Source organism: Cololabis saira, chromosome 22, assembly GCF_033807715.1.
Source record: "Cololabis saira isolate AMF1-May2022 chromosome 22, fColSai1.1, whole genome shotgun sequence".
Taxonomy (NCBI): domain Eukaryota; kingdom Metazoa; phylum Chordata; class Actinopteri; order Beloniformes; family Belonidae; genus Cololabis; species Cololabis saira.
Window position 1 is genome coordinate 5251909 of NC_084608.1, and position 18657 is coordinate 5270565.

Genomic DNA, 18657 nt, shown 5'->3' on the forward strand with positions numbered 1-18657 from the left:
TAATTCTGAATTAAAGAGGAATTAAACTTCCCATGTAAATGCACTGATTGTATCAAATGACCTTTCAGCCTGTTTTCACTGAGGCACAATTTGGGACCAGTTCAGACCTGGCACTAGCAGGCGACTGATCACCAGAGGAGACGACTCACAGACACATCTGAAGCTGCACTCAGACATGATCAATAAGACCACATTGAGTGGAAATGCAATGCATTTGGGCCACGATGTAAGATGTCCTACATAACTATTTCATAATACATTTTATGTGTAATGCACTTCTCATTAAAAGAAAGTGCCACAGAAAAAAAAGACAAAAGAAATGACAAACAATATAAACACTTAAAATGTTAAAAAGGACTCCTGGGAATTAAGGAAGACTAAAAGCCTGTTTAAAAAGAAAAGTCTTTAAGTGCTTTTGAAAAGAAGCCCCTGCTGCGTGGGCAAAACACGAGGCAACAACACACCCGGGTGCTGGCGGGATTTCTCCAAGTCCAGCCTCAAACAAGTAACAAAAACAACAGCAACATGCTGCCTTTGAATTGAATAGAATAGAATAGAATAGAATAGAATAGAAAGCCTTTATTGACAGTGCAGGTATGGCAGTGCACTTGTATTAGTGCAGATGAGTTCAGAATGTTCACAGCTTTGGGAAAGAAGCTGTCCCTGTCTCTGTTTGTTCAAGCATAAATTATGTACTTTCATGTGGGGATCCAATCAAAAATGGTCACTTGAGATGCATGTGAGACACATGTTAATGCCAGGTGGGAACCTGCACGGCCTGAGCCGTCCGGCTGTGATCAGATCATTCAGGATATGGATATTAATGCCATGTGAGAACAGAGATTTGCAGATCGTGCAGCAGGGGAGTCAGGGATTTGAGAATGAGAGCAGGGACAGTCACACTAATTTAAGAAACATTTTCCTAGTCTTGTAAAGTACGGAAGAGTATTAGGACCAGGCAGGAGAAAAATAAAAATAATATTTTAGAGGAGGAAGATTTCTTTTTCATTATGCACTTTGAGAAAAAAAGTCAAAATGTTGAGAAAAAAAGTCAAAATTTGATGAAAATATTGATTTGAAACACAAATCATACATATGCAGTTGCATAACTTCAGAAACGTCCCCTTAACGTTCCACTCCAAGGATGTAAGTTAGTTAGTTAGTTACGGCTGCTGCTGCAGAGCTGTCAGTCACTCTAACTGGATTTGATGGACCAAAGGAGACATTTACACTTTATTCACCAAATTGTATTTCAACTTTATTCTCAAAATTGTATTTCAACTTTATTCTCGAAATTGTATTTCAACTTTATTCTTGAAATTGTATTTCAACATTAATCTCGACATTTCAACTTTTTTCTCGACATTTCGACTTTCTTCTTGAAATTATATTTCATTTTCTTTTTTTCCTTTCTTCCTTCTTTTTTTCTCTTCTTTTTTTCTTTTAAATTTGTTTTCTTCTTTTTTTCTTCTTTTTTCCTTTTTATCTCTTTTTTTCTTCCTTTTTCCTTTCCTTCTTCATCTAGACATTTTGATTTTTTTCTCGAAATTCTGACTTTTTTCTTTAGATTTTGACTTTTTCCTCGACATTTTGACTTTTTTCTAGAAGTGCATAATGAAAACATTTTTTTTTTTCTCCTGCATGGACCTAATATTCTTCCGTATGTAAAGAGTTGGCACCTGAATAAGCAGCTCCCACCAACTTACATCTGTGTTGCAGATCAATAACGTCAGCACAGATGTACAGATGATGGTCTTGTCTAATTGTGTTGCATTGTGGGTAACCTGATTTAGTTGTACAGTAGGAGGCTTGATGCAGCTGAGAAACACATGCTGACAGGTGGTGGCTGCAGACTCATAATCATGGCTCTTTGTTCCAAAATCATGTTCAGCCTCTCAGGAGTGCAAATAAAGACTCAACTAATGCTAAATGACAACTTTGTCTCTTTCTTCTGCAGCTCACACAGTTTGACGTACAGTATTGCAGCCAGGCCACACTAAAGACACTGTACCGCTCTAAGGAGCTGTACACGTTACTGAAGAATACTGTATCAATCCCCAAAGAGAAATGTTATTAAAATGAGTATAAAATGGGAATAAATAAATAAATAAAGCGATAGTAGTTGGAGGTCTCACAGAGAGAGATGTGTGGTAGAAATCTGCAGAGATCATGAATGCAGAGGGGAGTTGTGTTGGTCGCCTGGCAACAACTGAGCTGATAATGTCACATGTCGCTTCGGGAGGTAACAAAGATGAACTTTGAGAGAGTTCATCTGTGAAAGTTCACTCGTTTCTGTCTGCAACACTATCTGGTAACATGAACTCTGCCCAGCGTTTGCTGGCTAATTCATTTTTGTGGCTCACAGTCATTAGCATGTAACCAGACTCCACACTGCTGGTGATTGATGTGCGCCTGGCGCCATGGCAACCCGAAAATAAGCGTGCCATGTACAAGTTTAAAAATCAATTAAATAGAAAAAACTCAAATCTTTGATGGCATTAAATTCCACTCGGGAGTTGTCGCTCTACAATTTGCGTGATATCATATTCAAGTAGAAAATTGCAGCTAAAGGCAAAAGGAAAATGAAAAAAGACACCCTTCATTTCTGTTACTGCATCATGAAAGACTCGCCTTCTCCTCCACCTACTCTGAGATGATAAAATAAAGACACGTTCATGTAAAAATGACTATGAATTTCAACTAAAAGCCAAATTATGTCATTTAAAGTTGGAGGCACAATCCATTTTAAAAAGACTAGTTTCACCAGACGGTTAATATGAAGGAAGTGAAACTGGGTTTAATCGATAAATAAGGAGTATGTCACAGGAAGTAGAAGGGCGTGACGCAGGAAGGGAGGATGCTTGTAAGGGATTGTATAATCAGGTATTGATCTAACAGAGAACATCTCCCTCACTGCTGAGGGACAGGACCTGTCTGCAGTTCAGCTGGCTTTGGTTTTCACAAACAACGTGAGATTTGTCTTCACCACAAACGACCCGTCAGTGCTGCCTGAGGGGGCCGAAGGGATTTTTGTTAGTTTAAATCCATTAGGGTTCAATCTGAGGGTTTCACTGCCATAAACAGCTGTCACCGCAATCCAGCGGCTTTCATCGTTGCATCCACATCATGCAAAAGGAGTCTTAAGACTTCTGAATACAGTAATCCCTCGTTTTTCGCGGGGGTTACGTTCTAAAAAGAACCTGTGATAGGTGAAATCTACGAAGTAGTAACCTTTATTTTTTTTCAATTATTATACAAAGCTTCAAATTGGGGAGATCAGCACCGCTCCACCGCGACCCAAGTAATTGGATTTGAACAGGAGAATCGGTGCAGAACGTTTTGTAGACATTATGGGTTTTGGAGAAAATTTGCTAACTTAAATTCGGCAATCTGTTTTACGTACATGTGCTGATAGAGCTGCTTTCAGAAACATCGTGTGGGTCAGAATTATCAAAACAGATCCAGGGCAGCAAACAGAGTTGTATGAAATCGGTTTTATTTTTTAACATATTCCGTTTTTATTTTTTCCATTTCCGGTCTTTTTTGTTTAAAAATTTTTGAGAATTTGGTTTTTAGCATTTTATGCAACCGTAACCCCAAGACAGTATATAAAGTAATGAAATATAGACAATTTATGCAATTATAACTGAAAACTAATGTTTTTATACCTTTAAACATATTATAGGCAAAAACATGGCGCAAGTTATTCTTGTGTCCAACAAAACATAATTTTTTGGGCATAAACAAAAAAATACCAAAAGTTGTAATGTAATGATGAAAAAGAAAATCGATCTTTAGAGATACAAATCAATTTTTAGGAATTAATATGAGAATCGATTACTAGAATCGGGAAAAATTAATTTTTTTTCAACACAGGCCTATTTAATACTGTAGTGAAGTGAAGGTACAGTAATCTGCATCCACGTTAACATCTCAACTGTGTTGGAAATGATGTCTATCCCCACAACTGCACCGTCAATGCACATCACATGACCACCCATGTTTGCTGGAAATGATCTTTGCCAGAGGTGGCTTGTAAAAATGTAATAATGTAATAATTAGTGGTGGGACTCCATTAAAAAAATGTATCTAATTATTTAGAGGCTTGAGACGAGAAGCAACATTTTTCAATTTAAATGGATTTGGTATATGACTGAATCATTGAACTGACACATAAAGTGCAATATGAATAATAGGAATATGATTGCATTGTCCACAAGGCACAAACTTAAATACAAGTTAGCTGTATTCAAGCTTTTTCAGGACTTTTTGTAAACTTTCTAGGTCTTAAACACATTTGTTCTTGTTTAGTAAAATTAAAAAACAGCACTTTCAAGTACATTCCAGAAAAGTGGAAACTGAACATTGCAAAATAGTTCAAATATCCTTGGCATAAAATAAACAGACCAACAGTTAAACATAAAGTGCCCTTTCTACCATAAATGGTTTTGAAAAACAACAGAAACAAAAATGATCCATCACCTGATGACAGCCCCTCCTCTTCTGCCATTGTCCTGAGCAAAATATCTTTGCAACATAAGCCATAACAGTTTGATCAACATTAGTGTGACTTGACAGTAACAACCAACCCTTTTATCCAGGTTTCCACTCGGTAGTTTTTTAAAACTAAAGTTTCCGCCCACCTAACTCAGCAACGACTTCCCACCGGTTTCAGTTTCCATTGTTGTTTCTCGTGTTGAGTTCTGTGCATCAGTATTACGGGTAACTTACACCGGGAACTCGTGCAACGAGAAACATTCCGCGCTGTTTGGAGTGCAAAAGTAAATTGCGATTAAATGCGTTATTTTTTTTTGTCGCGTTATTTTTCTGTAATTAATTAATCGTAATTAACGCAATAAAGTCCCTAGTAATAATATAATGATATAATGGGTAGTTTTCTGTGAACGTATGCAGTTGCTGTGTTATTAAAGCAGCACAATGTAACTTTCAGCTTTTGTTGAGTTTGGCGGCTCCTTTGGACAAAAGCGGTAGTGCTTTACCAGAAAGAACTACATTTCCCATGAGCACCAGCGCGTACTGCCGGAAAACTCCTGTCCCCGTCGCTGCATTTGTTTTGATAGTGAATGAAATAAAACGGGACGGACTTTCAAAACTACTTTTCTGTTTTCAGCGGTCGTTTGCAGGATGGATACTGAAGAGGTAATGTATCTATTTTTGGCTAAACAATATAATATGACGATGTTGAAAATCACTAAGTTCAACTTGGTTTTATTAGTGAAGTCTCCCCCGCCCCCCGTCCTGTTTCAGCCAAATTACAAACGTTTTTTAGAGAGACTTTGTCATAAATTAGTAGTCCAACATACTTACTGACAAAATAAAAAAATACTTTATAACATGTGAATAACTGAATGCCCATTCCTTATATTTTGCAGATCAGCCCTGCACAATTTTACAGTTCTCAGGAAAAATACTAGAAATGTTCTATACATTTTCTTTGCATTGCATTCTTTCCTCTAGTGCTGTAATTCTATTCAATTGTATTGGACATCCCTCCTCGTCTTTCAGCTCACGCCAGCGAGTGAACGCCGGGCCAATGTTTATTTTTGTCCGGGCATTTAGATTGTTACTCTCCCGCTTTCTTTTTTCGCCTCCTCCGATAAAACTTTTATTTTCTTGGGTTTTTCCGCTGCTTCGGCCATGATACCAGCTTCTGCTGAGCTCTGCTCCACGCCCCGCCCAGCTTTGGTCTGGACTACGAATCGGGAAGGAGGGGGAAGTGACGTATGCCATGTGTAGTTTTTTAGTGTGGAAGGGTTCCTACTAGGGCTGGGTGACAAAAATAAAATCCCGATTTTTTTTTCTCTGAAAACCTGATTTTCAATTTCGATTTTTTTGGTAAAACTACAAAAGACAATGGAATAAATTGTTTCAAATATTTTATCTTTATTTTTAAAGAAAAATAGCAAACAAATTTCCCTATTGGGAATGAAGTGCAATTGAAATATACTGTAAATCCTGCTTGAGTTTAGTAAAGTGACAACATTTACAATTTTCTTGACCAAACAAAGATGACTAGATGAGCTCTGTCTGTAATGCAGCTGCAAAAAAGGAAAATCCATTTTCCGATTTTCCTTTTTTTAACATCGTCTTGATTAATAAATCCGATTTAGATTTAAAATCGATTAATCGCACAGCCCTAGTTCCTACCATGCTCCTCAAAGTTACATAGTGCCAGTGAAGGTGATACAGACCCCTCAGACCATGACAGAGGTTCATTAAACCTGTTGGAAGTTCATGTACCATCACAATGATGATGATGAAATATTAGATTAAGGTGGAAAAGTTAGTACATAGTGTACACAGAAATTAGGTGCATAACTGATACCAAGGACAACAAAGGGACCAGCACTGGGTTGCATAACAAACCGAAAACAGTCCCAGCTGCTTGTCTGCAGGAGAGGGCTCCCTGGGCGCGACACAGCAGGTCAGCAACAAGAGTCACCGCCTCACATAACTTGTCAGGGGTGGAGGAAGTCACGCTGAAGTTTTCAACTCGCTGCTTCTCTTTGAAACGTATAAAGAGCTCTATAAGGAGCTTGCTTTGGAGCCATTCATCTGTGTCCTTTTCAAGTAAAAATAGTCGCGGTCAGAGTGGTTGCAGAAACAGGAATGAACTTGCCAAAATTAAATAGGTTCTGGACATAACTCACGTCATCTTTCAGGGAATTTGTCACAAGAGGAGAACATAGCTTTGTTGATTACATAACAGGAACAGTCATTTTGCAGCAGACTGGCAGGGTTTTCAGATCCCACACGTCACGTAATAAAAGTGTTTTATCGTCAGGATTCTTGAAGCATATTTGGACCGGACAGCACTAGAGCTGCCAGGGACTCCCAAACGGCCTCTAAAAGCATGTTTTGTACACAAAATACCTGCAGTAAATAAAGCGTGACCAAGAAAACGGAGCTGACAAACTGAGCTGAGAGAAGAAACAAGCTGTACGAGCTCTTTCTGCAATTATTTGTTGGTGACACAAAGGAAAAACAAGACGGATGGCTGGACCAGCACATGCAGGACGAAGGGACAGCCTGTGCTACTCAGAGCTGAAGTAAAAACGATGTAGCAGCCTGCTGGTGTTGTAATAAGGCACGTAGCGTGCTTCTCTCCGTGCTTGAATGGCCTCCCGTTGGAGATCCCTGTCCTGGCAGAGAGCACACCCCGAACCCTGCTCTCGCTGTCTCTAGCTCCGACGGGGCTCCTGAATATCCACAGCTAACAACTCACACTTGTCAAAGGTTATTTGACGAGTCTCTGAGTTATCACAAGTGTCATCAAGCGGAAACTGCCACCTGTGACCGCCTGCTGATCTGCCGACAACCCATCAGTGGAGTTTAAAGCTGGCAGCAAAAAGGGAACTAAAATCATAGTCTGAAACGGCCCCATCTGCGCCCCCTGGAAACACAGCTGATCATAACAGAGTAGGTTGGCGTGAACAGAATTATTTAGACCCACCAACATGGGGACTTTTCCGTGGCCTGTGGACAGTGGTTGTTTCAGGGCATTCTGGGTAATGGTGTCAGTAGAGGGGTAACACAAGTCCTTGCTTTGCTGACATCTTCACTCCTGAACAACATCTGCACCATTTCACTTAAATTCTGCGTCACAACAGCACACCGAGTCCATTTGAATTTCTGTATGTCTACGTACCACTATAGAGCAGGGGGGGGGGGGGGGGGGGGGGGGGGTAAATACTGGCTGACTGTCCATTGGGTTGTGGGAAGCTGAAGGAAGCTGTCATCTTTTCACATGGATAAAAAGCTGCTCACCATGTTCTATAGATGTTTTATTGAATCTATAATCTCTTTTAGCTTAGTGTCTTTGGCAGCTTACCCCTAAAAATATTCACTCGTCTAATCAGATTGTGAGGTGGCCAGTGAGCTAATTGGAGAGACACAACTCAACTTCTCTCCTCTTTAATGTGCAGCTGCAGAGACTAGCTGAGTCCATCTCAGATGATGCATCTCATCCACTACGGTGAATTCCAGTATCTCCTTCTGGCCGTAGGTTTAGAATGCTTTTGTGCAAAACTAAAAGGTATAAATGTAGTTTTGTGCCCTCAGCTATTAATGCCCTAAATAGGACATGATTTACCATCCTCCATCTAGGTCTATTTATTTATTTATCTATTGGATTGCTTATTCAATCTGGAACATTTGTTATGTTTTGTTTCGTTAGTCTCCTGTTTGTCTTGTGTCACTGTCACTGTACGGTGACACACTGTATGGTGTTGTTGTAAGTACTTTTTACCTGCAAACAAATTTACCTTTGGGTATCAATAAAGTTACCTTACCTTATTATTAAGGACGGAAGTCAGTATCTGCAAAAGCCTTTTTAAAATGGTAACCATGGGTGACTTCAGCTTTCAGCTCACTAGCTTATTAATATATATATGTATATATCCCCCCCTCGTCACTTGGAATTTGTTAAACCGGTTCTTATCATTAAACAGAACCCAGAGGAGGGACCAACGTTGAAGCTTGTGCTTGTGTTGTTCTCTCAGATGTAAGTCGCTAAATGATGTAAGTCTGCTAAATGACAGTAGTAGTAGTAGTAGCAGTTAAACAACCCTCATAACCGTCCCACGCTGCAGAAACACCTGCAGACAGTCCCGGGTCCGGTGAGGACACAAACACACCCGACAGCAGAGCAACAACCTCTCAGCCTTTAAATAGTCGTCTGACAGACTGAAGCACCTGTGACCCGATGACGGGACTCACCTCAGCTCAACTCATCACTGTGACCAGCTGGTTTTCTGTCTTCCCCGGGAACAGCAACTCATTTCTGTCATTAGTTTTTTTGAATGACCTCATTGTTGAACCACAGTTCAGAAGCAATGTCTGATTGTCTGTAAATTATTATTGACCATTACTTCTCTCAGCTTCCAGTTATTTGTGTCCAAGTCTGTCGTTCTGCCGTCTCATCCAAAGTATTAAAAAGCACATTTCTTTAAATACAAACACTCCTTTGTACTCCCCTATTTATCTTACTGTGTGGAATTGTGGGGATCCACCTTTAAAACCACCTTAAATTCAATAAAAAAAACTTCAAAAATGAGCCATACGTATCATCAATAAGGCTGATTACTATATGCTCACACAGAGCCACTTTTTCTGAATTCTCATGTTATTAAATTTTATGATTTGTTTTATTATAAAATCATGCAAATTATGTTCAAAGCAAAATCAAAAATGCTCCCTGACTGAATACAGAGGTTTTTTTCAATTCAGGAGACTCTGTATAATCTTAGACGTGTCTGCAATTTTACTGCACAAAAAGCTAAAAAAAAGGCATGAAAAGGAGATGTGTCTCCATTACTGGAGTTAAATTCTGGAATGATGCCAACATACATTTAAAAACATGTCATTCTCTTTTGGTTTTTAAGAAAATGGTTTGTAAAGCTATTTTTGAAGCTTATAAGTGTGATTGACTATCTGTTAATGTTTCTTTGCTTTTCTGTTGTTTCTTTGCCTTTTGTTGTTTCTTTGCTTTTCTGTTGTTTCTTTGCTTTTCTATTCTCTTTTTGGTTTTCTGGAGGTTGGTAGCCAAAAAAAGAAAGTTGATAATATAGGATAGGCTTTTATAAGCAGTCTGCTTCTGTTTTTGCCTTGTCAGTCATTGTTCAACACATGATTATTGGTTTTGTGTGAAATGTTAATGCTGTGCACAATGTTTTTTGGTGTTGTGTTGTTTTTGTGTTGTCATGACTGAATAAACTTCATTCATTCATTCCTTTGTATGTTTGAATGGTTTTGATTAAGTCTGACTTTGACGTATGGTGTTTGATACATTTAAGTACGTTTGATATCTGGGATTCAGACTGAGGTCATGGCTGTTATAAACAGACTATATTTAGAAAATCAGCAATATTTTACAGATGTCTAACTTAATCAGATGAAATGTTTCTTTTTTGAGACAAAGATAAGAAAATACAACCAACATTTAGTGGCGATATAACCAAAGTTTGCTGTATAAGTGAACAATGTGCAGCACAGCTGCAACATGAAGCAGGTGGTGATGGAGATGCTGGTGTGATGTTGGTGTGTGGAGTCTCACCTCGTCACAGTAGAGGGGGGGACACCTCGTCTGGCAACGCTTCCTCCCGTTCACACAGCTGCAGGACAGACAGCCCTCATCCCACTCTGATGCTGCCTGGCTCACACACACAAAAACATTATTTATATCCTCTCAACAAATGTTTGAATTAACTCTGTTGATGCCACAGCATCAAGTGTGATCGCTCCAGATGAGTACGAGCTGTGATGTCACATTATGGGGCTGCAATTACTGCATTACAACCATTACATATCTCGTAACTATAAATATACACACACACACACACATACACAGTCATTAGGTGGTTGATTAAAAAGCCATAGAAGGTCTTTATAATGAATGACATCAGTCATCACCAGCGGAGAAAAAAAAACAAAGAACAGAAAGACAAAGAATAATAATAGCAGGCAGAGAAAAGAAGAGAAAAAGAAGAGTATGAGAGATTCACCAGCACTCGTGATGAGAAATAAATAATAAGAGAAGAAAGAGTGAAGGGAAAGGGAAAGCAGGAGGAAGACAGGGGGACCTGACCTCTTGTCAGTGTGTTATTAATCTTATAATCCCATAATATCCCCTCCCTCATGAATAATTCCAGCAGGCTTGCCCGGCAGCGGTCAGAGTGCAGGCTTTTCTTCGGGGCGTCCTGCATCATTGATGAGGCTGATGGGACGAGAGGCGCTGGTGTAACACGGCCCGCGGGGCTTTTCACTCATCGTCTAATCGGCTCTTCTTTATGAGTAAATAACACAATGGGAGTCAATGGGATGGAACGTAAACACCATACTGGCGCTACGCTTCAGACACAGCCCATAATGAGCCGGGCACACTGGCTGCAGGCTGCCATGCCGCGCTGCTGGGCAGCAGATGTCTGTGCTGGGGGCGGGAGCTGGCGTTGTGTTCAAATTAACGCGTTCATTTCTGTGAGAACGTTGAACTGAACGCAACATATTTGCAAATAAAGAACTTGAACTTGTTCATTCTGCAGATCACGAACTGTAATTTGAACTGTTCAGATTATGTGACTTTCAGCTTCACTGTTTAGGTCCAATTATTACGGAACAGAGGTTTCTTCAGTATTCACATTCATTACTCAGGTAGAAGTATAGATACTAGAGTTTAAAAATACTCCTGTAGAAGTTGAAGTATCAACTCAAGTTTTTTACTCAAGTAAAAGTATAAAAGTACTGGTTTCAAAACTACTTAAAGTATAAAAGTAAAAGTAATGTAAGGGGGGAAAAAGCCATTAAGGACAAAAGCCATTGAAAATGAATGCATCTTAGTATAATGCAAATATATTAAAGAACCATATATGTGTACTATTGAGCATTAACATGTGTTAATATAAATATATTAAAGAAGCATATATGTGTACTACTGAGCATTAACATGTGTTTCAGAGAGCAGACGATATGATGACTAGTTGCCTATAAGTATTGTAATGGTGCAAAAAGTCAAACTTCAGAGGCATGTTATCATTTATCCTAACCTTTATTGGAATGTACATCCAAGTTTAGTTGCAGGAATCTGAGGGAACGGATGTAAGAACAAAACTGGACAAGAACATCTGAAACAACCACAACCAAATTCACTCTATCCGGATGGAGCAATTTAACTGGATAGTTTTATTTAAAGGCCGAAATGAAATAGAGTAACAAGGCTGTTTTTAAAATGTAAGGAGTAAAAAGTACAGATAATTGCGTGAAAATGTAAGGAGTAAAAGTAAAAAGTCGTCTGAAAAATAATTACTCCAGTGAAGTATAGATAACCCAAAATTTCTACTTAAGTAAGGTAACAAAGTATTTGTACTTCGTTACTTGACACCTCTGTTACGGAATAATCCTCCTTCTCATTTCACCAACGGGCGGCACATTTAAAATACTCGACGAGACGACGACTTTACACTACATTACCCACAATGCAGTGCACACTAGCGTAACAACGGGCAGCAGCTCCATGGCAACGGTGGTCCGAGCCCGGTGCATCTTTACATGACCAGTGAAGAGAGAGACGATGCAGACGCAGATGATGATCCTTATCATTATCTGCAGGAATTTTACACATCGTCTCCCAAACAGTCCGATGGTAAAAATCTAACCTTTCTGTTCAAATTCTGTCCACCTGCTCTGAGAAAACTAGTCTGAACATCTGCCTCGTCAACTTCACATTAGAAACGTCATGTGGAGTTAAAGCATCCGTCCAGTGTGAGAAAATATCTGCAAGTCCTTGACAATCAAACAAAGTGATCAGGAAAGACCAAGAAGACCCAACAGCCCCAAACGACCCCAGTCACTGCTGCTCCTTCAGGGGGAGGATTTACCTGCAACAGGTAGAAACACTGATAATGGACCACATTGTTGGAGATTTAGAGTCTCTGAGGAAAGTTGAAAAGCCACTAGGACAATACACTGCAAAAACTCAAACTCTTAACAAGAATATTTGTCTTATTTCTAGTTAAAATGTCTCATTTTTAGTAAAAAAAATCTCATTACACTTAAAACAAGACTCATCACTGGAAAAAACAACAATTTTCACCTGTTTCAAGTAGATTTTCACTTAAAATAAGTAGAAAAATCTGCCAGTGAAACAAGATTATTTTGCTTGTAATGAGAAGATAAATCTTGACCCACTGGCAGATTTTTCTACTTATTTCAAGTGAAAATTTACTTGAAACAGGTGAAAATTGTCAAATAACAAGTTATTTCTCTGGTAATGACTCCTGTTTTAAGTGTAATGAGATTTTTTGACTAAAAATGAGACATTTTAACTAGAAAAAAGACAAATATTCCTGGTAAGATTTTGAGTTGTTGCAGTGTACATAATTGTAGTGACCAGTTTTAGGATAGGGGGGGTGTTTCATTCGTACTTCTCACCTAAAAATATTGAAATGAACTGAATTTGAACTAGTTCAAAGTGAAAATGGTTAACTATGAATGTGAACTGTTCATTTTTAAACAATGTGAACTGAACTTTGAACTAGTTTATGTTAGGAACGTGCACCACACTGACCTCCCGCAGCACGCCCTGGTCCAGGCAGGGGCAGAGGGCCGGGATGACACAGCCCCCCGCCGGGTTCCGGTAAAGGCCTTCCTGACACACGCAGCCCTCCGCCGCACGGCTGCAGTTGACGGGAGGAGAAGAGTAGATGTCCTGGCAGCTCCTCTCACACAGGGGGGTCTCCTCCGACACGCTCCTCCGCCACCGCTCCCCAGCAGGACACGCTGCAGGAGAGGAGTGGGGGGGAAGGGGAGGAAGAGAAGATGGTGGGGGGGGTTGGTGGTGGTGAGGAAATGGAGGTAATCAAAAAGAATGGAAAATAAAATGAGATGATTTGAGCAAATGTGCCAGCAAATGTGTGAGTATTAGGGCTATGCAGGAGAAAAAATATTTGAGAGGGGAAGATTTTGTTTTGATTGTGCACTTAGAGAAAAAAGTCGAAATGTCGAGATAAAAGTCAAAATGTCGAGAATAATGTTGAAGTACAATTTAGAGAAAAAAGTCAAAATTTCGTGAATAAAGTCGAAATTTCACCTTTTTTGTCAACATTTCATCTTTATTCACGTTTCATTTTGACTTTTTTCTCGACATTTTTGACTTTTTTCTCAACATTCCGACTTTTTTCTCGAAATTGTACTTTAACATTAATCTCGACATTTTGACTTTTTTCTCAACATTTCGACTTTTTTCTCGAAGTGCATAATGAAAAAAAAAATCTTCCTCCTCTAAAATATTATTTTTATTTTTCTCCTGCCTGGCCCCAATACTCTTCGATACCAATGTACTGTACACTGAACGTGATGTGTGCCAACAAAAGGCTGGAGCCTATAGCTGGGAGGGAATTCATGAAAATCGTGCACTTGGTGACAAGTTTTTGATATTTGGCATGTTAGTTATGGATATAAGGTTTTCAATAACCAACGCAAACAAATTGGGACGGCCCCCTAGTGGCCGGTTTGCAGAAAATTCAAAATGGCTCCCGCCGAAAAGACCAAAGGTCATATCTCAGCTTCTCTTAGTCCTAGATTGTTGTATATTGTCACTTTCTCTACTTTTTTGGTGCTAGGAATTCAATTCTGAGATAAATTTCCTATTTCAAGGTCATGTTGAAGGTCAAATTAAATTTTCAAGGTCATTTTTTGCACGAAAATCTCCATATCTCTAGAATTAAGTCACATAAAAATATTGTATAGGACTCTAGACCCATATTTTCATTTTTATTGGACAGGTCACTATCACTGTAGTGTCAATAATCTCATTCGGTGAGAACAGTGGCCTTCATTCAGGTTTAAGATGAACATAACATCAGAACTAAGTCACAGTGAAAGAATAGAATTTTATTAATATAACACACACAAAAAACACCAGCTGTGCATATTTAAACTCACTTAACACCTACAATGCCTGCCTCTATCACCTCGCTTATTGGGCCCAGAGTATGAAATCATAGCTATTTCACTCTTTATCATTAGTGCAGCCCCCCTCACACTTGCAAAACCTCGGTAGCATTTACAGTTTCCCTTAGAGGAAACCACACAGCTACAGTTGCCAGCAACAGTAACCAAGGGGCCGGGTCTCCGAGAACAGTCCAGTTAGAGCCATTTCATCTCGGGTGGCGGTGCGGGCTCGGCTGTAATCAGTACTCGAGTTGTAAAAAACAATAAGGGGGGATGGTGGATTTTATCATATGGGGACAGATAATTTGTGCTGATTACAAATAATATAATATATTACAAATAATAGCAGTGACCAAAACAGCTGCAGAAATACTGCAGGAATGACATAGCAGCAGTTAAATGCAGCCTTCTGTAAGCTTTAAATATCCACTGGGCTTACATCAATTACATCAAAACACAACAATAAAAAACACTTTTCTGAACTTATCAATATGACTCTGTCCTTCACAGGATAAGTAAAATGGATCACTGCAAAAACTCTAAATCTTAACTAGAATATTTGTCTTATTTCTAGTTAAAATGTCTCATTTTAGTAAAATCTCATTACACTTAAAACAAGACTCATCACTGGAAAAAACAACAATTTTCACCTGTTTCAAGTAGATTTTCACTTGAAATAAGTAGAAAAATCTGCCAGTGGAACAAGATTTTTTTGCTTGTAATAAGAAGATAAATCTTGTCACACTGGCAGATTTTTCTACTTATTTCAAGGTAAAATTTACTTGAAACTGGTGAAAATTGTCAAATAAGTTATTTTTCTGGTGTTATTTTTCTGGTGATGACTCTAAATGTTGAAATAGCAGTAAAACCACATTCATTGATGAAATGACATAAGGGATGGAAAGGGGGGATGGCAGTTTTACAGGGGGGATGATTTTGACCGTTTTTATTTCAGGAGGGATGCCATCCCCCCTCATCCCCCCTCATCCCCCCTCATCTCCAGTATTGGCTGTAATAATCCCCCCCCACTCACCACAGTCTGGAGCGGTGCAGCCGGTCGTGCGGAGGGCCGGGCCGTCACACGGGGCTCCTCCGTACCGGCTGGGCTGCAGCACAGAGCGGGCCGAGCTCTGCTGACCGCTACCGCAGCTGGCTGAGCAGGGTCGCCACGGCGACCAGCCGGACCACTGGCAGTCCACTGGAAACACACCGAGCAAACCATCAGTAAATCAGACGTGACCGACGGAGCCGGACGGAGCACCAAGTGCTTCACACAGCACCAACGCAGAAGAAAACAAACCAAAAACTGGCCTACAAAACATTGCTTTTACTTTCATACAGAAGAGAGGAGAAACAGGCAACGTGAGCGATCTGACAAAATCAAACGAACACAAATCTGCAACACAATTATGGCATAAATGTTTATATCCACTTGAAAGCGCCCCTTAGGTGCAAACAGAATCGGAATAGATGATTAAAGAGGAAATGCAGAACATTCTCTGAATTAATAATCTATGCAATACATACATTATACTACGGAAGAGTATTAGGGCCATGCATGAGAAAGAATATTTGAGAGGGGAAGATTTTTTTTGTTGTGCACTTCGAGAAAAAAGTCGAAATGTCGAGAAAAAAGTCGAAATGTCGAGATTAATATTGAAATACAATTTCGAGAATAAAGTGTAAATGTCTCCTCCTCCATCAAATCCAGTTAGAGTGACTGACAGCTCTGCAGCAGCAGCCGTAACTAACTAACTAACTTACATCCTTGGAGTGGAACGTTAAAGGGAAAGTTCGTTTTTTTACAACCTGGACCTTATTTCTGGCATTTTTTATGGTCGTATACTCAGCCAGGCAAGTTTGGTGTCATTTGGAGTCCTTCGGAAGATATTAGGGGGTTTTTTGCGAGCCGCTTCTCCATATAACGGTAGTGAACGGGGCACAGCGGGAAACAGACGATGCAGCGTCTAAATAACACATGATTGCCGCGAAACTCTTCATTTATTTTATGAATCACTAGATCTGCTTCCAGGACCTGTTGTCTACATCCGGGGCTGTGTGTGTAACAAATAAATCAGTTTGTAAACAAGACCTCTGAACTCATGACGTCATCTCTGTGCGCGCACTCTGTCCTCCGTTCAGTGAGCTCTTCAGCCGTATACTCTGGCTCAAAACGGTAAGGACGTCCATCATATTCAAAGTCGTCGTCCACAACCTCAGAATTTGACAAATATTCAGACATGTTTCAAATAACTAACAGTAAACTAACAGTAGCGAACTCCAGCTGTACACAGAGCTGTGTCTGGGATGCGCGCACAGAGATGACGGCATGAGTTCAGAGGTCTTGTTTACAAACTGATTTATTTGTTACACACACAGCCCCGGATGAAGACAACAGGTCCTGGAAGCAGATCTAGTGATTCATAAAAGAAATGAACGAGTTTCGCTGCAATAATGTGTTATTTAGACGCAGCATCGTCTGTGTCCCGCTGTGCCCCGTTCACTACCATTATATGGAGAAGCGGCTCGCACAAAACTCCTAATATCTTCCAAAGGACTCCAAATGACACCAAACTTTTCTGGCTGAGTATACGACCATAAAAAATGCCAGAAATAAGGTCCAGGTTGTAAAAAACGAAACTTTCCCTTTAAGGGGACGTTTCTGAAGTTATGCAACTGCATATGTGTGATATGTGTTTCAAATCAATATCGTCATCAAATTTTGACTTTTTTCACAACATTTCGACTTTTTTCTCGAAGTGCATTATGAAAAAAAAATCTTCTTCCTCTAAAATCTTATTTTTATTTTTCTCCTGCCTTGCCCTAATACTCTTCCGTTCTTTACAAGACTAGGAAAATGTTTCTTAAATTAGTGCATAATGAAAAAAAAAATCTTCTTCCTCTAAAATATAATAAAAGTCGAAATGTCGAGATTAATGTTGAAATATAATTTCAAGAATAAAGTCGAAATTCCGTGAACAAATTTGAAATTTCAAAAATAAAGTTGAAATACATTTAGACTTTCTTCTCGACATTTAGACTTTTTTCTCAACATTTGGACTTTTTTCTCGAAATTGTACTTTGACATTAATCTCGACATTTCGACTGTCAGTTAAGAATACATCCGCTGATGCATAATCTTGGACACATCATCACTGTTGTATCCTGGACTCACTGGGTGTTTCGGGTCTTTCAACAGACACCCTCATCCAGGCGACCCGGCCGAGGTGATCAAGTCTCGGCCTGTGTCCAAGTGGCATGCTACCCCCACTACAACCACTGCTCCCCCCTCCTCAACCAGAGCCATCTGGAGGCTTTTTCTGCTGCCTCCACGTTGTTACCTATGGCCCTTCTACGGTTGGCACCCGTTATGCCTAGTGCGCTGTAGGCTTTGCTCAGGGAGTGGCTGGCAAACCCCCGACCGCCCACCTCCACTGGCATTAACTTGGTCTTCCACCCGTTCCTCCGACAGTCCTCCACCAGCTCCTGGTACTTCTCCCTCTTTCGTTCATGGGCCTCCTCCATCCTCTCCTCCCAGGGAACCGTCAGCTCCAACAAGACGAGTTGGTTGACTCTCTCTGACTTTCTCAACATTGACTTTTTTCTCGAAGTGCATAATGAAAAATAAATCTTCCTCCTCTAAAATATTATTTTTATTTTTCTCCTGCCTGGCCCCAATACTCGTCCGTATTATACATACATAAAAATTTTTCCTATTTTTTAAAGGACTTCAGAATATATAAGTGAAAGCAAAGGGTCTGGAAAAAAAAGAAATCATATTCTTATTTTTATAGCCCATCCCTCATTGATATGAGGCAGTTTACGCAGTGCTGACGTCTGCAGCACCAAGTCCTGGGGCTTTACGGTGAGTCTCTCATTCACCCGCCGGTGCCCAGCGGCTGCAGCGTACCAGCATCGGTGGTTCTTGTCAATTACCCACTGCTGAGCACGGGTGGGTGGGAGTAGTGACTCTGGGAGGGACGAGGGGCGAGCTGGGAACTTTTAAATGGCTTATGTCTACTTTTCCATCCAAGCCGAAGCCACTGCAACCCAAATATTAATTTTAAACAGTCACCTGGATGATTGGTGTTCATTGTGAAGGTAGATACGGCTGATATTCACCACAGTACCAGGCTGGTTCTACTACATAAAATAAATGGATTCAATCATGGATTTCCAAAGTGTGATTGT

The 18657-nt window shown here is 39.9% G+C and overlaps 1 protein-coding gene across 1 annotated transcript in view; it reads right to left on the reverse strand.

The window, feature by feature from the left end:
* sspo (SCO-spondin) overlaps nt 1-18657 on the reverse strand; it is a 188788-nt gene that overhangs the window by 20339 nt on the left and 149792 nt on the right. Inside the window, exons 111-113 of the mRNA XM_061714052.1 lie at nt 15500-15664; nt 13082-13293; nt 10076-10171 (exon numbers count right to left, since the gene is read on the reverse strand). Coding sequence (XP_061570036.1) covers nt 10076-10171; nt 13082-13293; nt 15500-15664 — 473 coding nt within the window. The remainder of the gene's footprint in view (nt 1-10075; nt 10172-13081; nt 13294-15499; nt 15665-18657) is intronic.